At 38.4% G+C, this 24,502-nt stretch overlaps 1 protein-coding gene across 1 annotated transcript in view; it reads left to right on the top strand.

The window, feature by feature from the left end:
* The window catches only part of LOC148540547 (TRPM8 channel-associated factor homolog), a 41,598-nt gene extending 17,512 nt beyond the window's left edge, over positions 1-24,086 (top strand). The window contains exons 4-7 of the mRNA XM_088444303.1: positions 594-807; positions 13,082-13,321; positions 13,820-14,154; positions 23,834-24,086. Coding sequence (XP_088300429.1) covers positions 594-807; positions 13,082-13,321; positions 13,820-14,154; positions 23,834-24,085 — 1,041 coding nt within the window. The 3' untranslated portion in view covers position 24,086. The remainder of the gene's footprint in view (positions 1-593; positions 808-13,081; positions 13,322-13,819; positions 14,155-23,833) is intronic.
* The last annotated feature ends 416 nt before the right edge of the window (positions 24,087-24,502 follow it).

Genomic DNA, 24,502 nt, shown 5'->3' with positions numbered 1-24,502 from the left:
GCATATCTACCCCTTGGCCAGGATGGCTCCCTTGGCCAAGGGGGGGCACCGTCCGGCCACTCTCGGCCAGGGGGTAGTAAACCCGCCAGCACCTTGTCCAGTGATGATAGCTACATCAATAAGCTGCTGCTGCCGAGTTCTCACCCGCCCATTATAGTGTGTGTATATATCATAATATACACACACACTATAACGGGGCGAGTGAGAACTCCCACTCCCTAGTACTTGGTTGCTGCTTGTGCTCGTCTATTGACTGATCGTGATCCATAACGTCTCACGGCGCTGATATTAACACGGTGGCATGGCATGGCACCTACTGAGTGTTATTGTAACACAGTGCTACTACCTGGCTGTGACCACACACAATTTATTAAAAAAAAACTTTTTGTTTTTTAACAAATGACAACCACTTCACAGTGCCAATCACAGTGCTGATGTTAATGGTGGTCTGTACCTACTATACTGTGGGTTACTGTACATTTGCACTTTAATAGGAAACATTCAGTTACTATATATTGATGAGCATTGATTATAATGTAGTGAACTAGGTCATTTAAATTTTACTTCCATTATCTGCTTGGTGTTTATTACAGGTGCAGGTTGGCTGTCAGTCAGATGACCTGGGCGCAGCAGAGAATTGGTATCGTGCCCCAGTGGTTATTCGCAAAAAGAATGTTCTTAGTGAGAAGGTTGTGATATCCTGTATCTGGGGAGGTCTGCTATATGTTATTGTCAAAGAGAAAAGCCAACTAGGTATAGTTCCAGTTAAAGTCTATGGAGGAGAACCAGCTCCAACCTTTATAAATGGTAAGTATTTGGCTCAAGCTAATGTTTACAGACATGCAGGAAAATTACCCTTCATTAACATATGTTATGTAATACTGCTTCCTTAGCATATGGCCACTTCATGGATTAGTATATGTATGTGTACAGTATGTGTGTGTGTGCAAACACACACACACACATATAGATATATGTGTGGCGTGAGTCTCTCCTATGTCTACACTCAGGGCCTGATTCTGTAAGGATCATAATTGCAAAGCTGCATGCAGGCTATAGATATATGATGTATGCACACAGGCTATAGATATATGATGTATGCAAGCAGGCTATAGATATATGATGTATGCACACAGGCTATAGATATATGATGTATGCACGCAGGCTATAGATATATGATGTATGCACGCAGGCATCTTTGCAATTGGAGATTTGGAAATGCAGCAGGAGGTATCACGCCTACTGTAAAGTGTTGTGCTATCTGCGCTATTTAATAAAAGGAGGTAAAAAAAGTGGGGACTGTATGGTTTCCTGGTGAAAGCCACAGAACAAAAAAAAAAGGGCGGGGAGAGGTGATAGTGGCTGCCACAGATCAATTTGATCTCCTTCTAGATCACTGTTAATAATTGTAGAAATGTTGGGTTTTGATCTTATAGGGCGCACACGGGAAAGATAGTAGGATGGGAAAGGGATGAAGGGTATAAACAGTATTTATATGATTATGTCTATGCTGTATATATCGTATAATGAAAAAGAATAATGAATGAAGTTCTATCCATCCATTTATTATAAAAACACAACAAATAAATATATGTAGGTTGTGGTGTAATATTCTGGTATGTAAATGAGAGAATTAATATCAGATAAAATATAAATTCAATATAATAAGGTAAATAAATCCCAAAGACAACTACAGAAACACACTGTACACATGGAAATTAGTATCAGTAACAATGTCTCTGAATATCACTATAGGTTGGCTACAATGGCCCTCATTCAGAGCCGCTCGCTATTTGCGGTCGTTCGTTCTAAAACAAGGGGTGGCTATTCAAATGAACCGTTCGCTAATTGCGGTCTGTTCACGCCTCTAAGTCTGAACGAGCGAGCAAAACTTGTGGCTGTAATTTTGAAAAATACGCCCCCTTGCCGCTTGCACCATACTTCATGTCCGCTATTTATTAGATTAATCGAGTACATCGAACAGCGTATGAACTGCTCGCTATTCTTGTGGCTGGTTTTTTCAACCGTTATTTTGCGAGCAGTTCTGAGTAAAAAAAAAACAAGTGACGTGGTCAATGACGCTGCTGTATTAATTATGCACTCCGTTAAAACGCCCGTTTTGACCTTTAAGCACGCCTGCGTTCGAATTCCACACCCCCGTTTTCAAGCACCTTCCCCTGTTACCACCCACATACACCTCGTTCTGTCACTCAAAATAGCAGGCATTCGCTATATAGCGAACAAATGATTTTCGGCCGCACTGACTGGTTCGCGCATGCGTATTAAAGTCCGTACGCATGCGCAGATGTGCGAACATCGGTCAGAATGAACGAGCGGCCGCTTATGAGCGGCTCTGAATGAGGGCCAATGTCTTTTTCCCTGCAGATAAATCTTCTGATAGGACTTTCAACACACTTCTCAATAGTGCCTCCAATAAAAGATGAGGGAAAAAAATAAATATAAAACTAAAAAATTTAAAATATATGACAAAAAGGAAAAATGATAATAAATGTATCTTAAAAGAAAAGCAAGGTGGGGAGTTGTCAGATTTGTGTTCTGTCGGTGCGCGCACCTCCTACCTCAGTCCATGTATGGATGCCACATGTAAATCCTGATGTGGAGATGGCGGGTGTTCGAGCAGCCGCCGCCGTAACACCCGTGTTGCTCACTCCCGTCTGCTAAGGCTCCGCTTCCGCCTGCCCGTACCAGCAGAGTCGTCGCTGTGCAAGCGCTCCAGTAGGGGAATTCTCCTGGAAGTGGCAACTCTGTCTGTGTGTGCTGGCTCTTCTGTAAAGTCTGGATATTCTGGATACACAGCCTGTTCATGAAAAGCCGAGCTCTTGCTTACATGACCAGGTAACATGCAAGAGCTCGGCTTCCCCGTCCCCAAATGGCAGCAGACAGTCCACTGCCAGTTTGCAAGTGTACTCGCAGACCTGTTCTGCACATGCGCAAATTCCTCATTTCTATACCCTGTTTACATTTTATATATACAGTATAGCAGAAGTCCAGATAGCACTCACAAAAAAAATATATCTATGCTGCTGGGGTGCGTAGTCTCAGGCATCACTATAAACACAGTCCAGAGCTAGCCATAATATAAGCAAGTATAGAGAGAGCACTCACCAATCTTCTTTATGCAAAAGTATAAAACTTGTATTTTATTCACTCACATAGCGGCATCAAAGTATATGTTGACGTTTTGGGCCTCACATGACCCTTTGTCAAGACCCAGAGACCAGAATATCACAAGTGGCAACCACCATCAACCACCCTTATGGACTTATGAATGCCAGATACATCCACACCCACCTAATCAAATAAAAAACTGACCAGTATATGCTCCTATTCCTATAATTTCACATATGCATGCCATGGATCACTGCTCACCCTATTTTGCAAATCTAACATTGATAGGCTGTCAAATCCTCCATTGCCATTTTAAAGAATATAAGATACAAAGGAAAATGTACATCTGCACACATTTTGGATGCCCATATTTGGCATCCAAAAGATTAATATATCTAAGCTGGGGGTGCTGCCATTAGACAAAAAGTACTGTTATAATTGTAAGAAGAAGGAGAGAAAAGTTTGTCTTTTTATATGGCACACTGACTGAATAATAATAAAATATATCATTCTTTATTAGGTATACATTAAAAAGTTCCAATAGGAACCTGATCCAGCAAAATAAAGGTTAAAAGAAAAGACAAAAAAACTATACAGTATATAATGGTGTGCCTATTTGTAATAAACAATGTGAAATAAAATCAAGAAGAAACCCTGCCGTGTGTTTTTATTTCTTATTTGTTATTGTTATTATTAGATATCTATGCTCTGTAATTAAAGAATTGATACTTGTAGAGCTCTGCAATTATTACCTGGGAGTGGTGTAATTTTACTTGAGATAGAGGGTTCAATTGGTAAGTAAACTTATATATCTCCAATCCCACATATGGCTAATTATAATATTATAGATACAGTGATTGCAATTAATACAGTGGAAGAATATATTTCTTATACATGAAATATACTAGTATGACCATTAATAATTGATGTCTTACTGTATATTAATGTCTGGTTGATTAATAAGGAGATATCTTTATTATCCGATATGCTTATGTCTTTATTTATTTGACATGTTTCAGCAACTCCTTAATGATATGTTGCTACTATGATATCTACCACAAATCTCATAATGTGAATATTTGGTATTAATAATCACAGTTGGTGGAATTTAATGCAGGGATTTGTCTGTGTACAATCTGCTCAAACAGCAGCACAAGTGTTACTAACTCAAATTTTGAAACACTGTTACCAGTTGCTGCTAGTTCAGATGCAATATAGATACATGAGCTCAAACTCATTGAGACATTCTTAAACATTCTGTCACTGGGGAAAATAACCCAGTGAGAGTTAGATGTTGTTATTAATACTTAATATATCAGAGATCTGTCTTAGTGTTTGATAACCAGACCACAGTGTAGATGTCACAAACACTAGTTATGAGATATTATTGCCAATCTGACAGATAATTGACTGTATATTAAATATTCATACTCAGACACAGTATAACGTAGACACCCAGCGGGCGTGTTACCCGTACTATATAACCAGGTCACAGTGTCAGTATTACCACTGAATATTAAACCCTATTATCAGTATAGTGGTTGAATAAACATACAATGAACAAGCAGGCTCACATACCCTATCTAGTGTCCTGTAACTGGACAATTATTCTATCTAATTTTACTGAGCAAGGATTACACATGGCAAGGCATACTACCGACGAGTGTTTCACTGTAAGCTGTGATAAAACCTTCAGACAAAGGGGGCAATATTTTTCTATGGCCTAAACAGATGTATGTTGGTGAGCTCAATAAACAATTAAATGACAGTAGTTACTATCAACAACTTGTCTTTAACCCTACCTCAAAGTTCCTCAAACAATACAATGATTTAATAACTATAGCTTTGAATAATGGGGTCATCAAAAAATGTGAGTTTCACATTCTGAAATTTGAGAAACCTAAGACATCCACGCTATACCTTCTCCCAAAGGCGCACACGAACGACAAAGTCCCTCCCGGGAGACCTATTGTATCAGAAGTGTGAAATCTTACAGAGAATGCAAGTATATTTGTGGATCAATACCTACACAATCACGTATTAACTTTACCATCTTATGTGAGAGATACAATGGATGTTCTAAACAAATTACAGGATTTGAGTGTTAATGTTGGAGTTTGGCTAGTTTCCTGTGATGTAGAAAGCTTATATACCAGTATAAAACATGAAAATGATATTCAAGCAGTAAACTATTACCTACACATGGGAAAACCAAGTGAATTCAATGAGTTTGTAACCACCCTACTCCATTTTGTATTAACCAAAAATTATTTCGTCTGTAATGAATGCCACTACCTCCAGGTTAGAGGGACGGCAATGGGGACAGCATGTGCCCCCACTTATGCCAACCTCTACCTGGGGTGGTGGGAGAAGGAGGTTGTCTTCCATGAACAGTATAACTACACTGATGACATCCTGATGTACCTCCGTTACATCTCCGATATTATGATATTATAGGAAGGTGACTGAAATAAACTGGAGAAGTTCATCTCAATCCTGAATGATAATGATCTTAATTTGAAATTAACATGCAGTATGAGTCAAAAGAAATTAATTTCTTAGACCTGACAATCAGGATTGATGAAAAATGTCAAATCACCACTGACATATTTAGGAAAGAGACTGCTATGAACAGCATACTGCACTCAACAAGCTCTCATCTACCTGCTACTAACCAAGCAATTCCAAAAGGAGAAATATTACGAACTAAAATAAATTGTTCCACTCCAGAGGTATTCGGATTTCAGAAACAACAACTAAATGAAAGACTTAGGAATTGAGGATACAGTAACAAATTAATTTAAAAAACCATTAAGGAGACTGAAAAAACATCAAGAGAAACATTGTTGAAACCAAAAATGAAAGAACAAAGAGAGGAACCGATCAGATTTGTGGGAACCTTTACCTCTCAATGGAGAGAGATTAAATATATTCTTCAAAACACTGGCCAATATTACAAACGGACAACAATCTGGTGAAGATCTTGCCCCCAACAATATAAATGAGTTGGAGGAGATCTCACAATATAAAAGATAGGCTAGTGCATAGTCATATGACCCTGAATAAGAAGCCACTATTTAATAAAAAAAGGCTCATATCAATGTGGACGATGCAAGGCCTGCATATATATGACCTCCAAAAAATGGTTTTTCGATAAATACAACAAAAAGTGGATGATTCAAAATTACATTACCTGTACCATGGTAGGGACAATATACCATCTGGAATGTCCCTGTGGGAAGGTCTATGTAGGTAAGACATCCAGACCTCTTAAAGTAAGGGTACTAGAACACACCGGAATGATCCGGAATCCGGACAGCAGTTGCCAGGCATTTCTACAAATACCATGACAGCAACCCTAATGCCATGAAAGCCTTTGGAATGAAACATGTCCAGATGGGAATTTGAGGGGGGAATCTTGATGAAGAGCTACTAAAAGAGGAAACCAGACTTACGTTCCTGATGAATAGACTGTATCCAAGAGGTCTAAATGAAAATAATAGTTATGTTCCATTCTTGGAAGAATTTCCAAAACAAGCTAAAGTAGTCTTATATACATCTTATAACTTATAGTTATTTTCACTATAATTTATGATTTAGTTTTGGATCATGCAGTATATATAATATTACAGCCAATTTTTGTTCGGGTCAGTCAGTACGTATACACATCCTCACATATATATATTAATTATCTCCTTCCTTATGAGAAAATGATTCTTTATTACTATATGAACCATTGGGATTCAATATAACTACCATACTATGACTATTTGGAACAAACTATAGATTTATTAACTCATTACTACCTTATGAATTATTGAAGAACACTATACCTACCGAATCATGAGTACCTAGAATCAATAGATATAATAACTATATATATAGCAACGCAACCAAAGAATGAAACATTGGTGACACAATTGTTGAATAGTTTATATTCAATATGAAGATAAGCGCTAATAGCTATTTTCTATTTTTTCGTAAGATTCTCTAAAATAGACTATATCTAGTCCCATATATATCTTACAGTTTATTGTCATCTCCGTAAGAATATATGTTCTAGTCTGTGATTATGTAGTACCAGCTATTGATATGAAAATCCCCTGTTGATTTATGTTCCATTGGTGAATACCATATTCATCGGATCATGAGTACCTAGAATCAGTTTTGGGTACATTAATTGTATACATATTAGTCTAATAATGAAGTGAAACACAGTGGTACAATACATTCCCATTAATCTAATCATATTGATTAGATTGACAGTATCTGTAATCATAATTCCTCTGCATCTTAATCATACCACTAATAATTACATATTTGGTAATATTAATATTAACTGGGGCTGATTTTAGTAATAATTCATCTTATAACAGACCCCACAGTGGTACAATGGATTAATGAAGCAGATCATAGAGTTTTTAGTCTTTTTCAATAATAATTGCTACTAAACCAAATAAAATTAATACAATCTATATCTATATATAATATATATATAATTACTTTTTATCCTTATTTAATTTTCCTTTATTGATGACCATAGATGAGGTCACTATAAACATAGTAATATATTATCCCACCATTCATTTCTTTATCTTCTGTTATCACTTATTAACATACTAATTTTATTATTATATTTTATATAATTTTTATATTTTTTGTATCCCACTTTTATTTTCATTTGACAATCACATGAAAAAAATGTTTTAATATATTTTTTCACTTATGCACCTCTTTAGTAACTATTTTAATACCACAATTGTAATATAATTTCATAATATTTACATGATTATATAACATAAATTTATAATTAATTGTCACTCACTATAGTTGCACGTTGTTATAATAAACTCACTTTAACTGTATTACACTCGCATGAATAGATTCCATAAATATTTATGATTCAGTATTTGTTTCACATAATTTATATTAATCTATTTTATCATCATTCCACATTATTATTATACACCTTTTTACACTTATGGATACTAAGCTTTTTCTTTTTATCTCTTCCCCTTTTTTCATATTAAATTATATTAAATCTCCGTATCTATTGATATTTTCTATTCAGTATTTTTATGAGTTTCCAATTTCATTACAATGCAACAAATAAATTCTTTATTTTTTCCCTGTTGATTTCTATTTTTCTTTTTCTTTCTTTTGTATACATCGATACATTAAAAGTAAATAATGTGCCCCAACTATGATCTATAGCGTATCCTTATAGAAATGTTAATTACATCTAGGTACAGTACTATATTTTAATAGGGGATTATATTTCATGGATGCCATTAAATAATAGTTTAATGTATGTCAAATTGATATCTATTGAACTAAATAGTAGGTTAATAAATACCAAATCGGGAAGTAATAGTGTCAATATGAACCAATATATGATTGGAGAAGGAGAACACACCTTCCACCTCCAATGCACATACACTTGAGACTTACTAAAGTCATATTGTTCAATTTGTACCTTGTGACCATGTGCAGTTTTACCGACAGGTAAGGATACATCCTTTACCTATGAATCCTGAGACATCACGACTCATTGGATGAGATACGAATCCCACAGTGATTTCACAAACTAATACGGGATTGGTCCTTGTGACCACATGACCAGGTAAAAGCTTACAGCGAAACGCGCATCGGCAGTATGCCCTGCCATGTGTAATCCTTGCTCAGTAAAATAGATAGAACACTTGTCCAGTTACAGGACACTAGGTAGGGTATGTGAGCCTGCTTGTTCATTGTATGTTTATTCAACCGCTATACTGATAATAGGGTTTAATATTCAGTGGTAATACTCACACTGTGACCTGGTTATATAGTACGGGCGACACACCCGCTGGGTGTTATCACACTCAGTAATAAACCAGATACAATAGAATTTGACCATAATATCTGCCAAGTTAGAGGAAATTATACTATGTCTGAGTACGCATATTTAATATACAGTCAATTATCTGTCAGATTGGCAATAATATCTAATAACTAGTATTTGTGACATCTACACTGTGGTCTGGTTATCAAACACTAAGACAGATCTCTGATATATTAAGTATTAATAACAACATCTAACTCTCACTGGGTTATTTTCCCCAGTGACAGAATGTTTAAGAATGTCTCAATGAGTTTGAGCTCATGTATCTATATTGCATCTGAACTAGCAGCAACTGGTAACAGTGTTTCAACATTTGAGTTAGTAACACTTGTGCTGCTGTTTGAGCAGAATGTACACAGACAAATCCCTGCATTAAATTCCACCAACTGTGATTATTAATACCAAATATTCACATTATGAAATTTGTGGTAGATATCATAGTAGCAACATACCATTAAGGAGTTGCTGAAACATGTCAAATAAATAAAGACATAAGCATAATAAAGATATCTTCTTATTAATCAACCAGACATTAATATACAGTAAGAGACCAATTATTAATGGTCATAATAGTATATTTAATGTAAGAGAAATATATTCTCCCACTGTATTGATTACAATCACTGTATCTATCCTATTATTATTAGCCACATGTGGGATTGGAGATATATGAGTTTACTTACCAATTGAACCCTCTATCTCGAGTATAATTACCACCTCTCCCAGGTAATAATTGCAGAGCTCTACAAGTATCAATTCTTTAATTACAGAGCATAGATATCTAATAATAACAATAACAAATAAGAAATAAAAACACACGGCAGGGTTTCTTCTTGATTTTATTTAACGTTGTTTATTACAAATAGGCACACCATTATATATATTTTTTTGTCTTTTCTTTTAACCTTTATTTCACTGGATCAGGTTCCTGTTGGAACTTTTTAATATATACCTAATAAAGAATTATATATTTTATTATTATTTTTCAGTCAGTGCGCCATTTAAAAAGACACACTTTTCTCTCCTTCTTCTTACCATTTTAAAGAATCAAACAAACTTAGCACATGCGTCCCACCACCGTGGAAAGCACAGCCGGCAATAATCATTCACGCCAGAGTCATGGTGACCTGCGAGGTACTGTATATAATTAAAACAATCAGGTGGCCATAAACACAGCAGCCGCTTATGTGATGACAATCCGCGTAGTCTTCTGTAGTTGGTGCATTAATGGTCTCTGCTTTGTATATTAGTCACCAGAATGGTCTCTGCTTTGTATACTTGTCACTGGAATGGTCTCTGCTTTGTATACTAGTCACCAGAATGGTCTCTGCTTTATATACTATACATCACAATTGTTTCTGCATGTTAAACGCTGAACTAAGGGGAAGTGCAGGTAAGGGTCCTTTCGTCAATATATAGAACTCGTACAACAAAATAGTATCCAAAATGGCGTTAATGTGGTTCACATCCAGAGGTAAAAACTTTCACAGTCCAGTCACTTCAAAAGAAATAGTCTTACTTTTCTTCAAAACGATATAGTAGAAACACTTCTTTATTCTCAAGGTTCAATACTTCATCCATAATCAGAAGTCTCAAACTCTTAAAAAGAAGAAAAATGGCCACCCATAGTGTAGTAATTCTCATATATAGGAAAATAATTTATTTATACATTAAACTCATAATATTTAAAAACATAACAGGCATATAACTCCACCATGTAGAGGATAAAGTCCAATGGAAAACTTGCTTCATAAGGGTTTTAACTTCACCTGGTCTGACAAGATGGTATACTGTCCTCAGGCAAACCGACGCCGGCTGTCAGTAACAAGAGTCCCCAGGTAGATAATTCTCCAGATGATAGCAGTTCCTTTAAAGTTCAATCACCTGCCTAATGCATTTCAGTCTCCATAAGACCTTCATCAGAGGTATGGTGACTGTATCTGAAGTCCTCTTATTTATACCCCCACCTAATGAGGGTATTGCATGCAGCTGTAAGCGCTGGTCCACGTGCAAACGCGCTGCCGGAAACCGGAAGTGACATCACTCCTTAACCGGAAGTGAGGTCTAGTCCTGCATTCCACCAAGATCTCCGTGCATTCCAGCAACTTCCGGAAACCAGAAGTGACGTCACTCCTGCGTGTGCCCGCACTGCCGAAAACCGGAAGTGATGTCATCCCAGACCGAAAATAGAGTCCGGTCATGCATTCCACCATAATTTCCATTCCAGCAATGCGTTCCAGCAATCTCCAAAACCGGAAGTGAGGAGACTTTAGGAGTTACAGGATAGAAAAATCCTCTTTTTGTCCCACATCAGATTAAATAGAATAGAACAAGTCCTCATAATGTCCAGATTCAGATAAAGATATATTATAAAAATGAAAAGAGAAACATAAAAATGTATAAATTATAATATTAAATACATTCATCAAAAGAAAATCCACAACACTGATATTAAATCCATGATAATAAAAGACATTAAGAGAACTATAAAACCCAGAAAATATTAAAAGGGGATAAACATCATAAAAATTCATATATCATAAAAAACATTTAAGTTCAAAATCCCTGTTAAGACCATTCGGAATTAAGGTTTTCAATTTATAAATCCATCTAATTTCACTTTGTGATAATTTAATATCTACAGTTCTGGATCTCCACGTGGGATTAATTTGTTGAATTGCCCAATAAGATTTTTATAAAACATTCTTTTGATTGGTGCTTTAACTTAAAATGGGACGATAAACTGTGGGTCTCAAGACCCTTTCTAATATTATATATATGTTCTGAAAGGCGGGTTTTGAGGCATCTATTCGTCTTCCCTATATATAATAATCCACATTTACACTCAAGGGCATAAACAACATTCTTGGAGTTACAGGTAATGAATTCCTGAATTGGGTACATAACTCCATTTCTATTAAACTCCTTTATTTTGCTAGTGCCCTTCGTCGTCGTAGTTTAAGAAGTCGTGGAATCCACATCTATGGAATCCACGACTTCTTATACTAGCTCTCTTTACATCTTCTATAGAGCTTTTCACTAGTTTACCTTTAAGTGATGGAGCCCTTCTATTAATGAAAGATGGATACTTTAGCAATTTGTCACCTGAATGGGTCCTTTTTTAAAATCTTCCAATTTATTTTAAAAATAGATTCAATTTCTTTAAAATTTGGATTAAAATCTCTGATAAAAGCCAATTCAAATTTTTGTTTATTTTCCTGATTTCTCGAAGCAATTTTCTCCACTAAAAGATCAGCTCTTTCTATCTCATTAACCTTGTCTATAGCTTTATTAATAGTGTAATGATTGTACCCCTTCTTTATAAAACATTCAGCCATTTCACCTATTTGTGATTCACAAACCTCTTTTTCTGTACCATTTCTCTTGATTCTAATAAACTGCCCAAATGGTATACCTTTAACCAAGGTGAGTTCTATTAATATAGCTATTTGAATCAGTAGGTTTTCTATGATTTTTAGTGAATATTTAATTCTCTTTGATATAAATGTTTAGATCTAAAAATACAATTTCATGTTTACTTATAGAAAATGATAGCTTAATATTTAGATCATTATCATTTAATTTTTCACAAAAATTATGGAGATCCTCTTCAGTACCTCTCCATACAAATAAGATGTCGTAAATAAAATGCTTCCAGAATACTAAGTTCGACCCCAGCTGATCTTGCTGCCATATGGCCCTATCCTCCCAATAGGCAATAAATAAATTGGCATAGCTGGGAGCAAAATTAGTACTCATTGCTGTACCAATCTGTTGAAGGTAATAGGTACCATCAAAGTAAAAATAGTTGCTTGCAAGGATAAATATGATACTCTCAAGAATAAGAATGATATATTTTTTTCTATATAGGAGAACTCAGCATTTCTTAAAGCAGTCATTATTGTACTTGTTATTTTCCCTGCCCTGCCCGTGGCTTATGTTTTTATATGGTTATGGATGTCCATGAAGGTTTCAAGGCCACAATATTTTCCTTTCTCAACAACAAATTATGTACTATGATTGTCACTGATCAAAGTATAAAACACAGTTCTTCTAAATTTTCCACAGGCCAGACCAATCTTTCATCCTGGTTGAAGGCAATTCGTAATTTTCCAGCACCCTGGACTGAGCTAATAACAGAAAACATTATCTTAACTGTCCCCTCTGATGTAGTTCGCTCATTAGAGAATCCAGAAGAGCTGTTGTGTCAGTGGGATAAGATTATGGGGGCAGTAGCTGAACTTGCAATGATTCCTAAGAAATTTCTGCGCCCTGAAAGAATTGTGGCTGATGTGCAGATCTCAGCTGGTAAGAGGCAGAAGCGTTTTGTAAAAACATTACAATCAGATAACGTGGTATTCTTAGCAAATTACATGTCTTAATGTATATTCTGGTTAAATAATGCCTCATGTAAAAACACAGGGCCTGATTCATTAAGTATCGCTATTGCGATCGCAGCTCCAGCTTCACAAACATCCGGTAACATCGACTACCATTGTTGCACGCAGTGAGTAATCAAGCTGCATATGCAATCGCAATGGCTATTTTATGTACACCCATGCAACGGCATTCAAGCAATCAATCTGCGATGGCTCTGCATGGTCTTCATGATTGCAGTGCGATCGCAGTTGTGCCTTCACACATGCATACTGCGATGCATACTCATTCACAGTATGCAACAATCACCCATTTGCATACACTTTAGCAATAACGATCCTTGCTGAATCAGGCGCACAGTTCTCATTGTTTCTACTATCAGTTACATAATTATTTAATGTATAGCTTATCTCTATAATATTTCTACAGGTTGGATGCATGCTGGATACCCAATCATGTGTCATCTAGAGTCAGCAAATAAGATAACAGTCCTTCAGGATATAAAAGATGGGATTTGGGGACCTATACATGAACTTGGACACAATCAACAGCAGCATGTTTGGGAGTTTCCTCCTAACACCACAGAAGCCACTTGCAACCTATGGTCTGTATATGTACATGAAACAGTGCTTGGAATCCCCAGGGATCAAGCTCACCCATCGTTATTGCCCAAAGAGAGAGATGCTTGTATCAGGAATTATTTGAAGAATGGAGCTAAATTGGCAGAATGGAATGTATGGACTGCTCTTGAGACTTATCTTCAGGTATGACAGAGAGTGATCCATAGAATAATACCCAATCAAGAATTGTACTGTCCATGACCAATGACATGTAATCAGTGTTACTCTCACTTTAGAATGAGGATGGCTAGATTAGGACTGCATAGCCCTTATTTGTGTGAAGAACACTCCTTGAACTTTGCCTACATGGGTATATCCCATTACAACCCATTCCACTTCTGTCATAAGTGTAGGTGCAATTGAAAAGCATATGACTATCACTTGTACTAATTATCAAGGCCCTGCTTGTTGGAGGGGCCCAGTTCCACCGCTGCCTTCCCTCACTCTTGTCAGCAGGCCCTCTCCCCTGCACACGCTGCTTTGTGTTGGGCTGCAGTGGGGCTATGGAGGCTGCTGTTGCAGTCTCCTCTACCTGTGCGGTGGTGGGGAGGAGTGATCACACTGATCATGCCCCAGCTTGGATTTGTTCCCACTCTCCCACACATGCACTGCAGTTAATATTTTAGATTATTTCCCTAAATGGGGCATGGCCACGCATCCTGCAATTAGGTCACGTCCCATGAACATTACCAGGGACTGAACTGGCTATATATGGGCCTGCTTATGCAATACTATTTGTAGCTGCACATAAACCACACAAATATTACTAATTAAAACTATGAAATATTCAAGATCATGAGCACTGGTCATTGTGGCAAATACATTTTTGTAGCCTTCCAAACTCTTAGACCAAGCACATTTCCAGTGAGTGAATGCATTCCTCTGGTCTGTGCAGCCATTCTGTACTGCTGGCACATCGGGAACCTGTTTTTCATTATTATATTACATTAGTTTTGTGACAGCACACCGATTTGATGGTAGCGCCAATTAGCCTAAACCGGACCCAGGAGACACACCTATATATGGAGATATAATCAATCAAAAGAACATACAGAGTCCAGGGACCAGTATTTGAATGCCGGTCACTGGACTCTGTTTGTTCTTTTGATTGAACACTGGCAACTACTGCCAGCTCCCCGGATGTAATCTACCTGGGTTTTCATCACAGAACTCGGAGTCAAGTTGCTGTAGGCTTTCATCACCGGTCGCACCTACCCAGTGGCGGAACTGACGGAGACAATGGAGTCAGTTGCTGCCAGGCTCCAGTCCTGAAGGGGGCACCTACTCCATTGTACCCCATTCCGTCACTGTCTTTCCTGCTGCTGTAACAGGTGAGCTGGTGAGCGGAGCACGACTTGCATCAGCTGCGCTTCTCCATCCTCTATAACCTGCTGACATGCCTTCTCTTCTGGTCACGGATGTCCTGGGACATCCGACCACGAGCCTGACAGAGGAGCTGGGACAGGCGACAGTATGGTCGGGCGTGCATGCAGAACTGAGGAGGACGGCATGGCGGCTGTCACTGTGTGGAGACTGGAGTGGACAGCAGTCAGAAGAGCAGCTTATAACCAGAAGAGCTGTAATAATTGCAGTATGACAGAACATAAATTGATCAATATTTCTGTGCTAGTGATGTTAAGATACAATTGTATCAACAAAACTTAGTAACATTAGAAGCCTTTTTTTGAGATATTCAGGAAGAAATTATATACAGGGTCCAGGATAGTTGTAATTAGATGTTTGCCAGTTTTTCTGTCGTTCCTTGTTATAACAGACTGAATGGTCTTGTAAGATGTTAATTAACAAATTATAGGATGGTGCAAATGGCTTTATGTAGACTGGCGTCCAGTACATGAACAATGTTCCAATATATATATATATATATATATATATATATATATATATATATATATATATATAGACGTCCCTCCAGATTATATAAAAGCTGGAATATCCATGATATATTGAGACTTAATAATGCCGGCTTTACCAGCTCTACCTGTTGTAGTTGTCTTATGAAAGTATCAGCAAAAATGCAACAGTGTATGCAACTCTATTAGTGCTGACGTCCAATAACGGATCAGAGTTCCATAACATGAAGGAGCTCCTCCGAGATGATATAAGGACCGGGGTATCAGTCCATGTAGCAGTTAGTTGCTATTATTATTTTTATATTATTCATGTTTGATAATCATATTACATGTACACTCTTGTGTATATGTGTAAATTTTTATGTATTAGATTATATTTATTTTAATGATTTACATTTATATTATTTAGGGATGCATATATATGTGTATGTGTGTACATGTAAACATACAGTCAGGTCCATAAATATTGGGACATTGACAGAGTTTTCATATTTTGGCCTCTATTCACCACCACAATGGCTTTGAAATGAAACAAACAAGATGTGATTTAACTGCAGACTTTCAGATTTAATTTGAGGGTAATTACATCCAAATCAGGTGAACGGTGTAGGAATTACAACGGTTTCTATATGTGCCTAAGGGGCCAAAAGTAATGGGACAAACTAAACAATCCTAAATCTAACTTTCACTTTTTAATACTTTGTTGCAAATCCTTTGCAGGCAATTACAGCCTGAAGTCTGGAACGCATACACATCACCAGACGCTGGGTTTCATCCCTGGTGATGCTCTGCCAGGCCTCTACTGCAAATGTCTTCAGTTCCTGCATGTTCTTGGGGCATTTTCCCTTCAGTTTTGTCTTCATCAAGTGAAATGCATGCTCATTTGGATTCTGGTCAGGGGATTGACTTGGCCATTGCATAACATTCCACTTTTTAGCCTTAAAAAACTCTTTGGTTGCTTTTGCAGTATGCTTCGGGTCATTGTCCATCTGCACTGTGAAGCGCCGTCCAATGAATTCTGAAGTATTTGACTGAATATGAGCATATAATATTGCCCGAAACACTTGAGAATTCATTCTGCTGCTTTTGTCAGCAGTCACATCATCAATAAATACAAGGGAACCAGTTCCATTGGCAGCCATACATGCCCACACCATGACACTACCACCACCATGCTTCACTGATGAGGTGGTATGCTTTGGATCATGAGCAGTTCCTTTCCTTCTCTTCTCTTCCCATCACTCTGGTACAAGTTGATCTTTGTCTCATCTGTCCATAGGATGTTGTTCCAGAACTGTAATGGCTTTTTTAGATGTTGTTTGGCAAACTCTAACCTGGTCTCCCTGTTTTTGTGGCTCACCAATGGTTTGCATCTTGTGGTGAACCCTCTATATTCACTCTTGTGAAGTCTTCTCTTGATTGTTGACTTTGACACATATACATCTACCTCCTGGAGAGTGTTCTTGATTTGGCCAACTGTTGTGAAGGGGTTTTTCTTCACCAGGGAAATAATTCTTTTGTTATCCACCAGAGTTGTTTTCCGTGGTCTTCCGGGTCTTTTGGTGTTGCTGAGCTCTCCGGTGCATTCTTTCTTTTTAAGAATGTTCCAAACAGTTGATTTGGCCACACCTAATGTTTTTGCTATCTCTCTGATGGGTTTGTTTTGATTTTTCAGCCTAATTATGGCTTGCTTCACTGATAGTGACAGCTCTTTGGATCTCATATTGAGAGTCGACAGCAACTGATTCCAAATGCAAATGTCACACCTAGAATCAACTCCAGACCTTTTACCTGCTTCATTGATAATGAAATAACGAGGGAATAGCTCACACCTGTTCATGAAATAACTTTTGAGTTGATAGTCCCATTACTTTTGGTCCATTAAAAAGTGGGAGGCACATATTGAAACTGATGTAATTCCTACACCGTTCACCTAATTTGGATGTAATTACCCTCAAATTAAATCTGAAAGTCTGCAGTTAAAGCACATCTTGTTTGTTTCATTTCAAAACCATTGTGGTGGTGAATAGAGGCCAAAATCTGAAAATTCTGTCAATGTCCCAATATTTATGGACCTTACTGTATATGCAAGCATGTATGTACATTTATAAATATTTATAAATATTTATGTATATATATATGTGTATTTTTTATTATCATGCATATATATATTTTTATTAAATAATATTTTTTTTATTATTCATTTAATATTTAAAATTTAATGTGTTTGATTGTTTTTTATTGATGTGATTAAGTTAATTATACACAGTCAGATTAATGGGTACTAGTGAAGGTTTATAGAGGTTTTTTTGAGTGCTGAATAACATATATTTATTATTCTATAAGTGCTTGGCAACGAATAAGCCTTACAATGTATTTCATGAAGGAGGAGTAACATTCTAAGTCCCTAACTATATGCAGCTGTTGGCGATTTAGCTACCCTTTAAATAAGGAGAGTCTGGGCCACACACCATTCACTTCCTGAAGAAGCCACTGACCTTTGCAATTGGCGGAGAAATGCGTAGAAGGATACACGGCAGCAAGTTGTAAGCTGCTTGTGTGATCACACTGCATGTGTGTCGGCTATCCATACTGGACATTAATTTTAGCAATCGCCGCTGTGGAGACTGCATGTGGACATACCTCAATGGAACAGAGGAGAAAGGTCCTACTTTTCAAACAAACGTGAGTGCACCACGTGTTGATAATAGCAACTAACTGCTATATGGACTGATACCCCGGTCCTTATATTATCTTGGAGGAGCTCCTTCATGTTATGGAACTCTAATCCTTTATTGGATGTCAGCACTAATAGAGTTGCATATGCTGTTGCATTTTTGCTGATACTTTCATAAGACAATTTAGTCAGCTACAACAGGTAGATCTGGTAAAGCCGGCATTATTAAGTTACAATATATCCTGGATATTCCAGCTTGTATATAATCTGGAGGGACGTCTCTCTCTCTCTCTCTCTCTCTCTATATATATATATTGGAACATTGTTCACGTACTGGACGCCAGTCTAAATAAAGCCGTTTGCACGTTCTATAATTTGTTAATTAACATCTTACAAGACCATTCAGTCTGTTATAACAAGGAACGATAGAAAGACTGGCAAACAGCTAATTACAACTATCCTGGACCCTGAACTATCTTGTATTAACCTGATATATCATTTCTTCCTGAATGTGTCAAAAATGGCTTCTAATGTTACTAAGTTTTGTTGATACAATTGTACCTTACATCACTAGCACAGAAATAATGATCAATTTATGTTCTGTCATACTGCAATTATTACAGCTAGTCATTTTGATTTTTTATGTGATCTGTCCATATATGATACCTTTAACTGCAGCTACCTATATTTATACATTTAAATTATTAAATATTAAACATTGATTTATTATAACTAATGAGATAGCGCTGCATTGTTCTAAAATAATTATATGTTTTTTTCTCAAACTAATAGGTAGAGTACAGCCTGTTGTGATTTTTGAAGCAGCAGTCTCATGGCTTTATAACAGCTGTGTGATTAATTCTATATTTATTACATACATCGCTAGATTATTTGCTCTTCTTATAACCAGGAGGAGTGTCTGAAAGAAATGGTCACACAAAAACAGTATAATATTCTACAAGTGCAAAACCTATGGAGGGAAGGGGTAGGGGTGCTTGGGGTGGCATTACATATTCCATATTCCCAGTCACCTTTGCAGATATAAAGAGCAAGATAGTGTCAAGATACACCTCCAGTACAATTATATGTATATATATTGTACTTGCCCGCACTAAGGCCCTGATTCAGAGCCGGACGCGCTGACAGAGCGCTCACTCTGAATCAGGGCGTCTTTTCTTTTTTTTATGGAGCGGCCTCCTGGCCGCTCGCATTGCTGTGGGTTACCACCCACAGCTAATGCGAGCGGTCAGGATAATGGTCACGATGGTCAAGACCATCGCGACCATCGGGCTTGCGACAAGACCCTTGTGGTAGGGTCTCGCGGCCGCAAGCCCCAGAGAGCTTTCAGCTCAAACAGAGCCGAAAGCTCTCCCACTGACATCACTTGTGATGTCAGTGGGGCCGCCCCCAAATGGTAGGCGTTCTCATGGGAACGCCTCCGTGTGGGCAGCCACCCCCCGGCCCGCCCACCAAAGGGGGCATGCTGTCACTCAACATCGACAGCATGCCCCCTTTGGTGCGAGACCCAGGGCGACGGATTGCTCGTTGCTATCCAGGTCTTGCACATACGCACGACGGAGCCGGCTCCGTCGTGTGCATGCACTTTGGGCCACCATCGACCCGGTTGCGAGCGCTCAGTGCTTGCGACTGGGTCTGAATCAGGCCCTAAGTGTCTTACAAATTTGGAGCAGCCAGCATAACCTATACTCTATCTTCTAATAATCCAGTCAGATGTGATCTGAAGAACTGAGTTTATTATTCGATAGAGGAACTTGCGTGGATGTACACAGATCAATGCGTATAAACAAGTGTGCACTTGTGTGCACATGTGTGATGTGATGAGAGATGATAAGTGATGGTAAAACATCAGATGCTGTACCAGGTTGAGCATATGTAATAATGACTGTCTGGGACCATGTGAGAAAGGAAATGGCTGCTTACAGCTCCTTTAGCCCAGAATGCAGACTGGGGATCATAAGTAACCTAACCCTCCCCTGTTCCTCCCCTAACCCCAACCCTTCTTTAGTGGTGCCTAACCCTAATCTCCCCCCGGTGGGGCCTAACCCTAACCCTCCCTTCCTGCACCCTCAACCTAACTGTCCCGGGGGGGTGCCTAACTACAACCTTCCCCATGGCTGCCAAACCCTAACCCCCGCTCTTTGTAGCCTAACCCTTCCCAGGGTGGTGCCTAACCCAAATTTTCCCACGGGGGGGCCTAATCCTAAACCCCATCCCCAGGCTAAGTAGTATACTTACCCGGCTCTTGACGATCTGGAGGGCGGGGGTCGGGATGTTGACACCGGTATCCTGATCTCCTTCGTAATATCGGCGTCGGCATTATGGCGGGCGGCATGGATTCTGGAGCTGGTAAATTAATGTGCATCCAATATTTTTGTCCTGTAAACACATATTTGGCTAATACTTTTTTAAAAGTCTACAAAATTGTTGATTTTTTTAAAAGTAGAAAATTATGTAAATAAGAGTTATTTAAACCTGATTCAATGTATTTTTTTCATAAAAATCTAAAATCACATTTAAATAGCTATTAATTACATAATGTGAATATATAAAATACATATATATATATATATATATACACACAAATACATGATATCTATATGTTTATATCTATCTATATATGGGATGCAATTAACATCGCGACAAACGGGGTACCGATCGCCGAGACAACACCGGCGGGGAAATCTCGACATGACTTGGGATGCCGACGCCGGGATCCTGGCAGACGGCATCCCTATCATAAGGACACCGGGGAAAGGTAAGTATCAGCCGCGGGGGTGGGGGGAAGAGTTAGGTTCAGGCAGCCCGGGGGGACAGAGTTAGGCTGCTGAGGGGGGAGGTTAGGATTAGGCTCCAGGCAGGGGGGTTAGGTTCAGGCACTAAGGGGGAGGGTTAGCATTAGGCACTAATGGGGGAAAGGTTAGGTTTAGGCAATTACCGGGAGGGTTAGGGTGCGGGTAGGGAGGGTTTGTATAAGGGTGCAGTAAAAAGGAGGGATATAGTTAGGGGGTATATAGGACAGGAAACATTACTTAGTGTTCCCCTGTCCGGATTTGACCCATAGGGATGCCGCTGTCAGTGTACTGACAGCCGGCATCCCGTCTATTGGTTTTTCATACCGATTCCCAATATACATATATACATGCATGCTCACACTGCCTGTGGCCAGTAGTGATTGGGACACATGGGAGGCAAAGCCGGAGCCACTGCTTCTGGTGCAGACTCAGCTGCACTAGAAGCCGGAAGGAGGGGGTGGAGTGCCGCAGTGATTGGGACGCAGGAGCTGTGGCTGCTGTTTCTATTGAAGTCATTTCTGTCCTGCAGCCATGCCGGGAGATGGGTACTTCTGGGTTCTTGAACACTGTGGCCTGCAGTGATTGGGACACACTGGAGGGGGAGCGACAGGTGCATGGGGGCCAGCAGGTCCCTCTAATATATGCGGCTGCTGGAAGTTTAGCTTCTGGCAGCTGCCTAGTGGGTGTTTCTGACTGTTCGCATCACATGCAACCATGTCAGGAAAAGCCCAGACTGTCGTGGTCGCATCTGATGTAACCATGCCAGGCAAGGGGTTAAAGATGAGCATTTATATATAAATCATTAGTCTATCATCCTCTACCATGAGCTCTCTAGTATTATCATCATCATTATCATTATAATTATTCTCCATTATCTCCTTTAAGCCCCATCCCTCATTAATCCACTCATCATCATTCTAAATTAAACTCTCTTTCTCTATTAATCAATAACATACTTTCATCATCATTGTTCTCCAAACACCCCCTTTCACAGTTATCATTCATTAATCATCCCATCCTCATAATATTACAGACTACCCTCACTCACTGCAACTATTTCCTTTTTGATTCCAGCATTTAATGCTGGTTAAGCTCTATTTGTTATTTCCCCAATATTTTTATTGTGTCTATAAAGAGCAAAACAGCATTCAATTATTTAGTGTATATTTAATTTATTAGTTAAACCAGAGCTTTATAAACTCCACCATTACAGTCCAGGTTTTAAGGATATCCATGCATGAGAACAGATGACTTAATTAGTACCTCCGTCAAATTGATTTAACTATCTGGATTCAAGCATGTATATCCTTAATACCTGGGGTCATATTTACAAAAGTTATATTTTTTATTCGATTTTATGTTCGATTTAACTCACCTGAAATAATAGACCTGCTTCATGCTGCTGATTTTATCCTGGTTCTTGTATGTTAAAGTGCTAAAATAAAAAAAAAATAATGTAGGGTCCCCCCTAAGAGCACAACCAGCACCGGGCTATATGAGCCGATCCTGGTTGGGAAAATACGGGGCAAAAAAAGATGTAGAAGTCCTCCATATTTTCAACAACCAGCACCGGACTCTTACTAGCAGGGGTGTAATGCCACAGCAGGAGGACATACAGGAGGTTTTCCAAGTACTTGCATGCGGGAGAGGCTTGCTAGGACCTTTAGTTTCTATGTTAAAGCCATCATTAGTTTAAATCTATATTTTACACCTATCAACCCCGCACCCACCACCCAGGTGTGTGGGGGACAGCCCTGGGCTTCAGGCCCGGCCTGGGTTTACCTGGAGAGGGGGACCCCTTTATTCGGGGGTCCCCACTTCCCCAGGAATCCCCATCCTGGGCTGACTATTGTGGGGTGCTGAATGCTTTGGCAGGGGAAGCTCGTGAAGTGGAGTAACGGCCTGGTGCTGGTTATTGAAAATATGGGGGACCCCTACATCTTTTTTCCCCAGTATTTTGACACCAGGACCGACTCACGCAGTCCGATGCTGGTTGTGCTTGGTGGGGGACCCCACATAATTTTTTTATTTTTTAACACTTTCATACATGTAAGACACAAAAATCGCCAGCATGAAGCAGGTCTATTATTTTAGTGATGTTGTGTTCGATTTTCTGTTTAATTTCAATTAGAATATTAGTAAATCAGGGGATCCTATGTTGATCTATGTAAAAGTACTGATGGTTAGACACTATTTAAAATTGAAGAGTATTCAATGTTATAATCAATTTCACATTTGATATTGACTTTAGTAAATCTCTGATGCTCAAAATCAAACGCGAATCGAAGGCAAAATCACCCAAAATTGACCAGAATCGAACTTTTGTAAATATACCCCCAGGATGGTTATATAGAGCAAATAGTGTTTTGCCATATCCAGCAATGTATCAGTTACCTGTATTTGTAAAATGTAAGTACAGTATATCAAGTATAATGTTATAATACATATTATTTATGATTTAGTTACAAGAGGGCTTTGGCTGGGATCCCTTCAAACACCTTTTATATGAATACCAGACAATTTCACATGTCAGCAGTATCAATAAGGATAAGATGAATCTTTGGGCAGATAAGTTCTCTCAAGCTGTCCATAAGAACCTGGCCCCATTCTTCCAGGCCTGGGGGTGGCCCATTGATGAGACGACCAGCAACAAATTGTCCACACTGCCTGAATGGGAGGAAAATCCCATGAAGATTTATGTTGCATCAAAGTAAAAACATGATTTTAATTAATGTATTAATTCACCTGTGCTTGTGCTTTGGTCAATGCTACCATTATTAAAATATTGAAGATACTGTACAGTGGATACAGCTTATGGTTCTTCAAATCATAATCATTGCTTTGTTATGCATAATTAAATAGTTATTGTATATGGTCAGGATTCTGTTCCTTTGGTTTTAAGTTAGGAGTTCTTAAAAATGTACTTGTGGCAAAAACGTACTCATGTGATAAAAGCTTACATGATAATGGGAGATAGGCATTGGCCAGCAGGCTGAGTGGTAAGAGGAGAGAACCAGGGACCTGACTAACAGAAAAGTACAGTTTTGATTTTTCCATCCATTAATTGAACTCCACCCTAAACAAATATTTTCCACTTTGGGTAGATTATTTTTTTAACAGGGCTGTAGTTT

Source organism: Taudactylus pleione, unplaced genomic scaffold (genome assembly GCF_031769625.1).
Source record: "Taudactylus pleione unplaced genomic scaffold, aTauple2 ptg000019l, whole genome shotgun sequence".
NCBI lineage: Eukaryota > Metazoa > Chordata > Amphibia > Anura > Myobatrachidae > Taudactylus > Taudactylus pleione.
The sequence above is the reverse complement of the archived record's forward strand: the minus strand, read 5'-3'. Positions and strand labels throughout refer to the sequence as shown.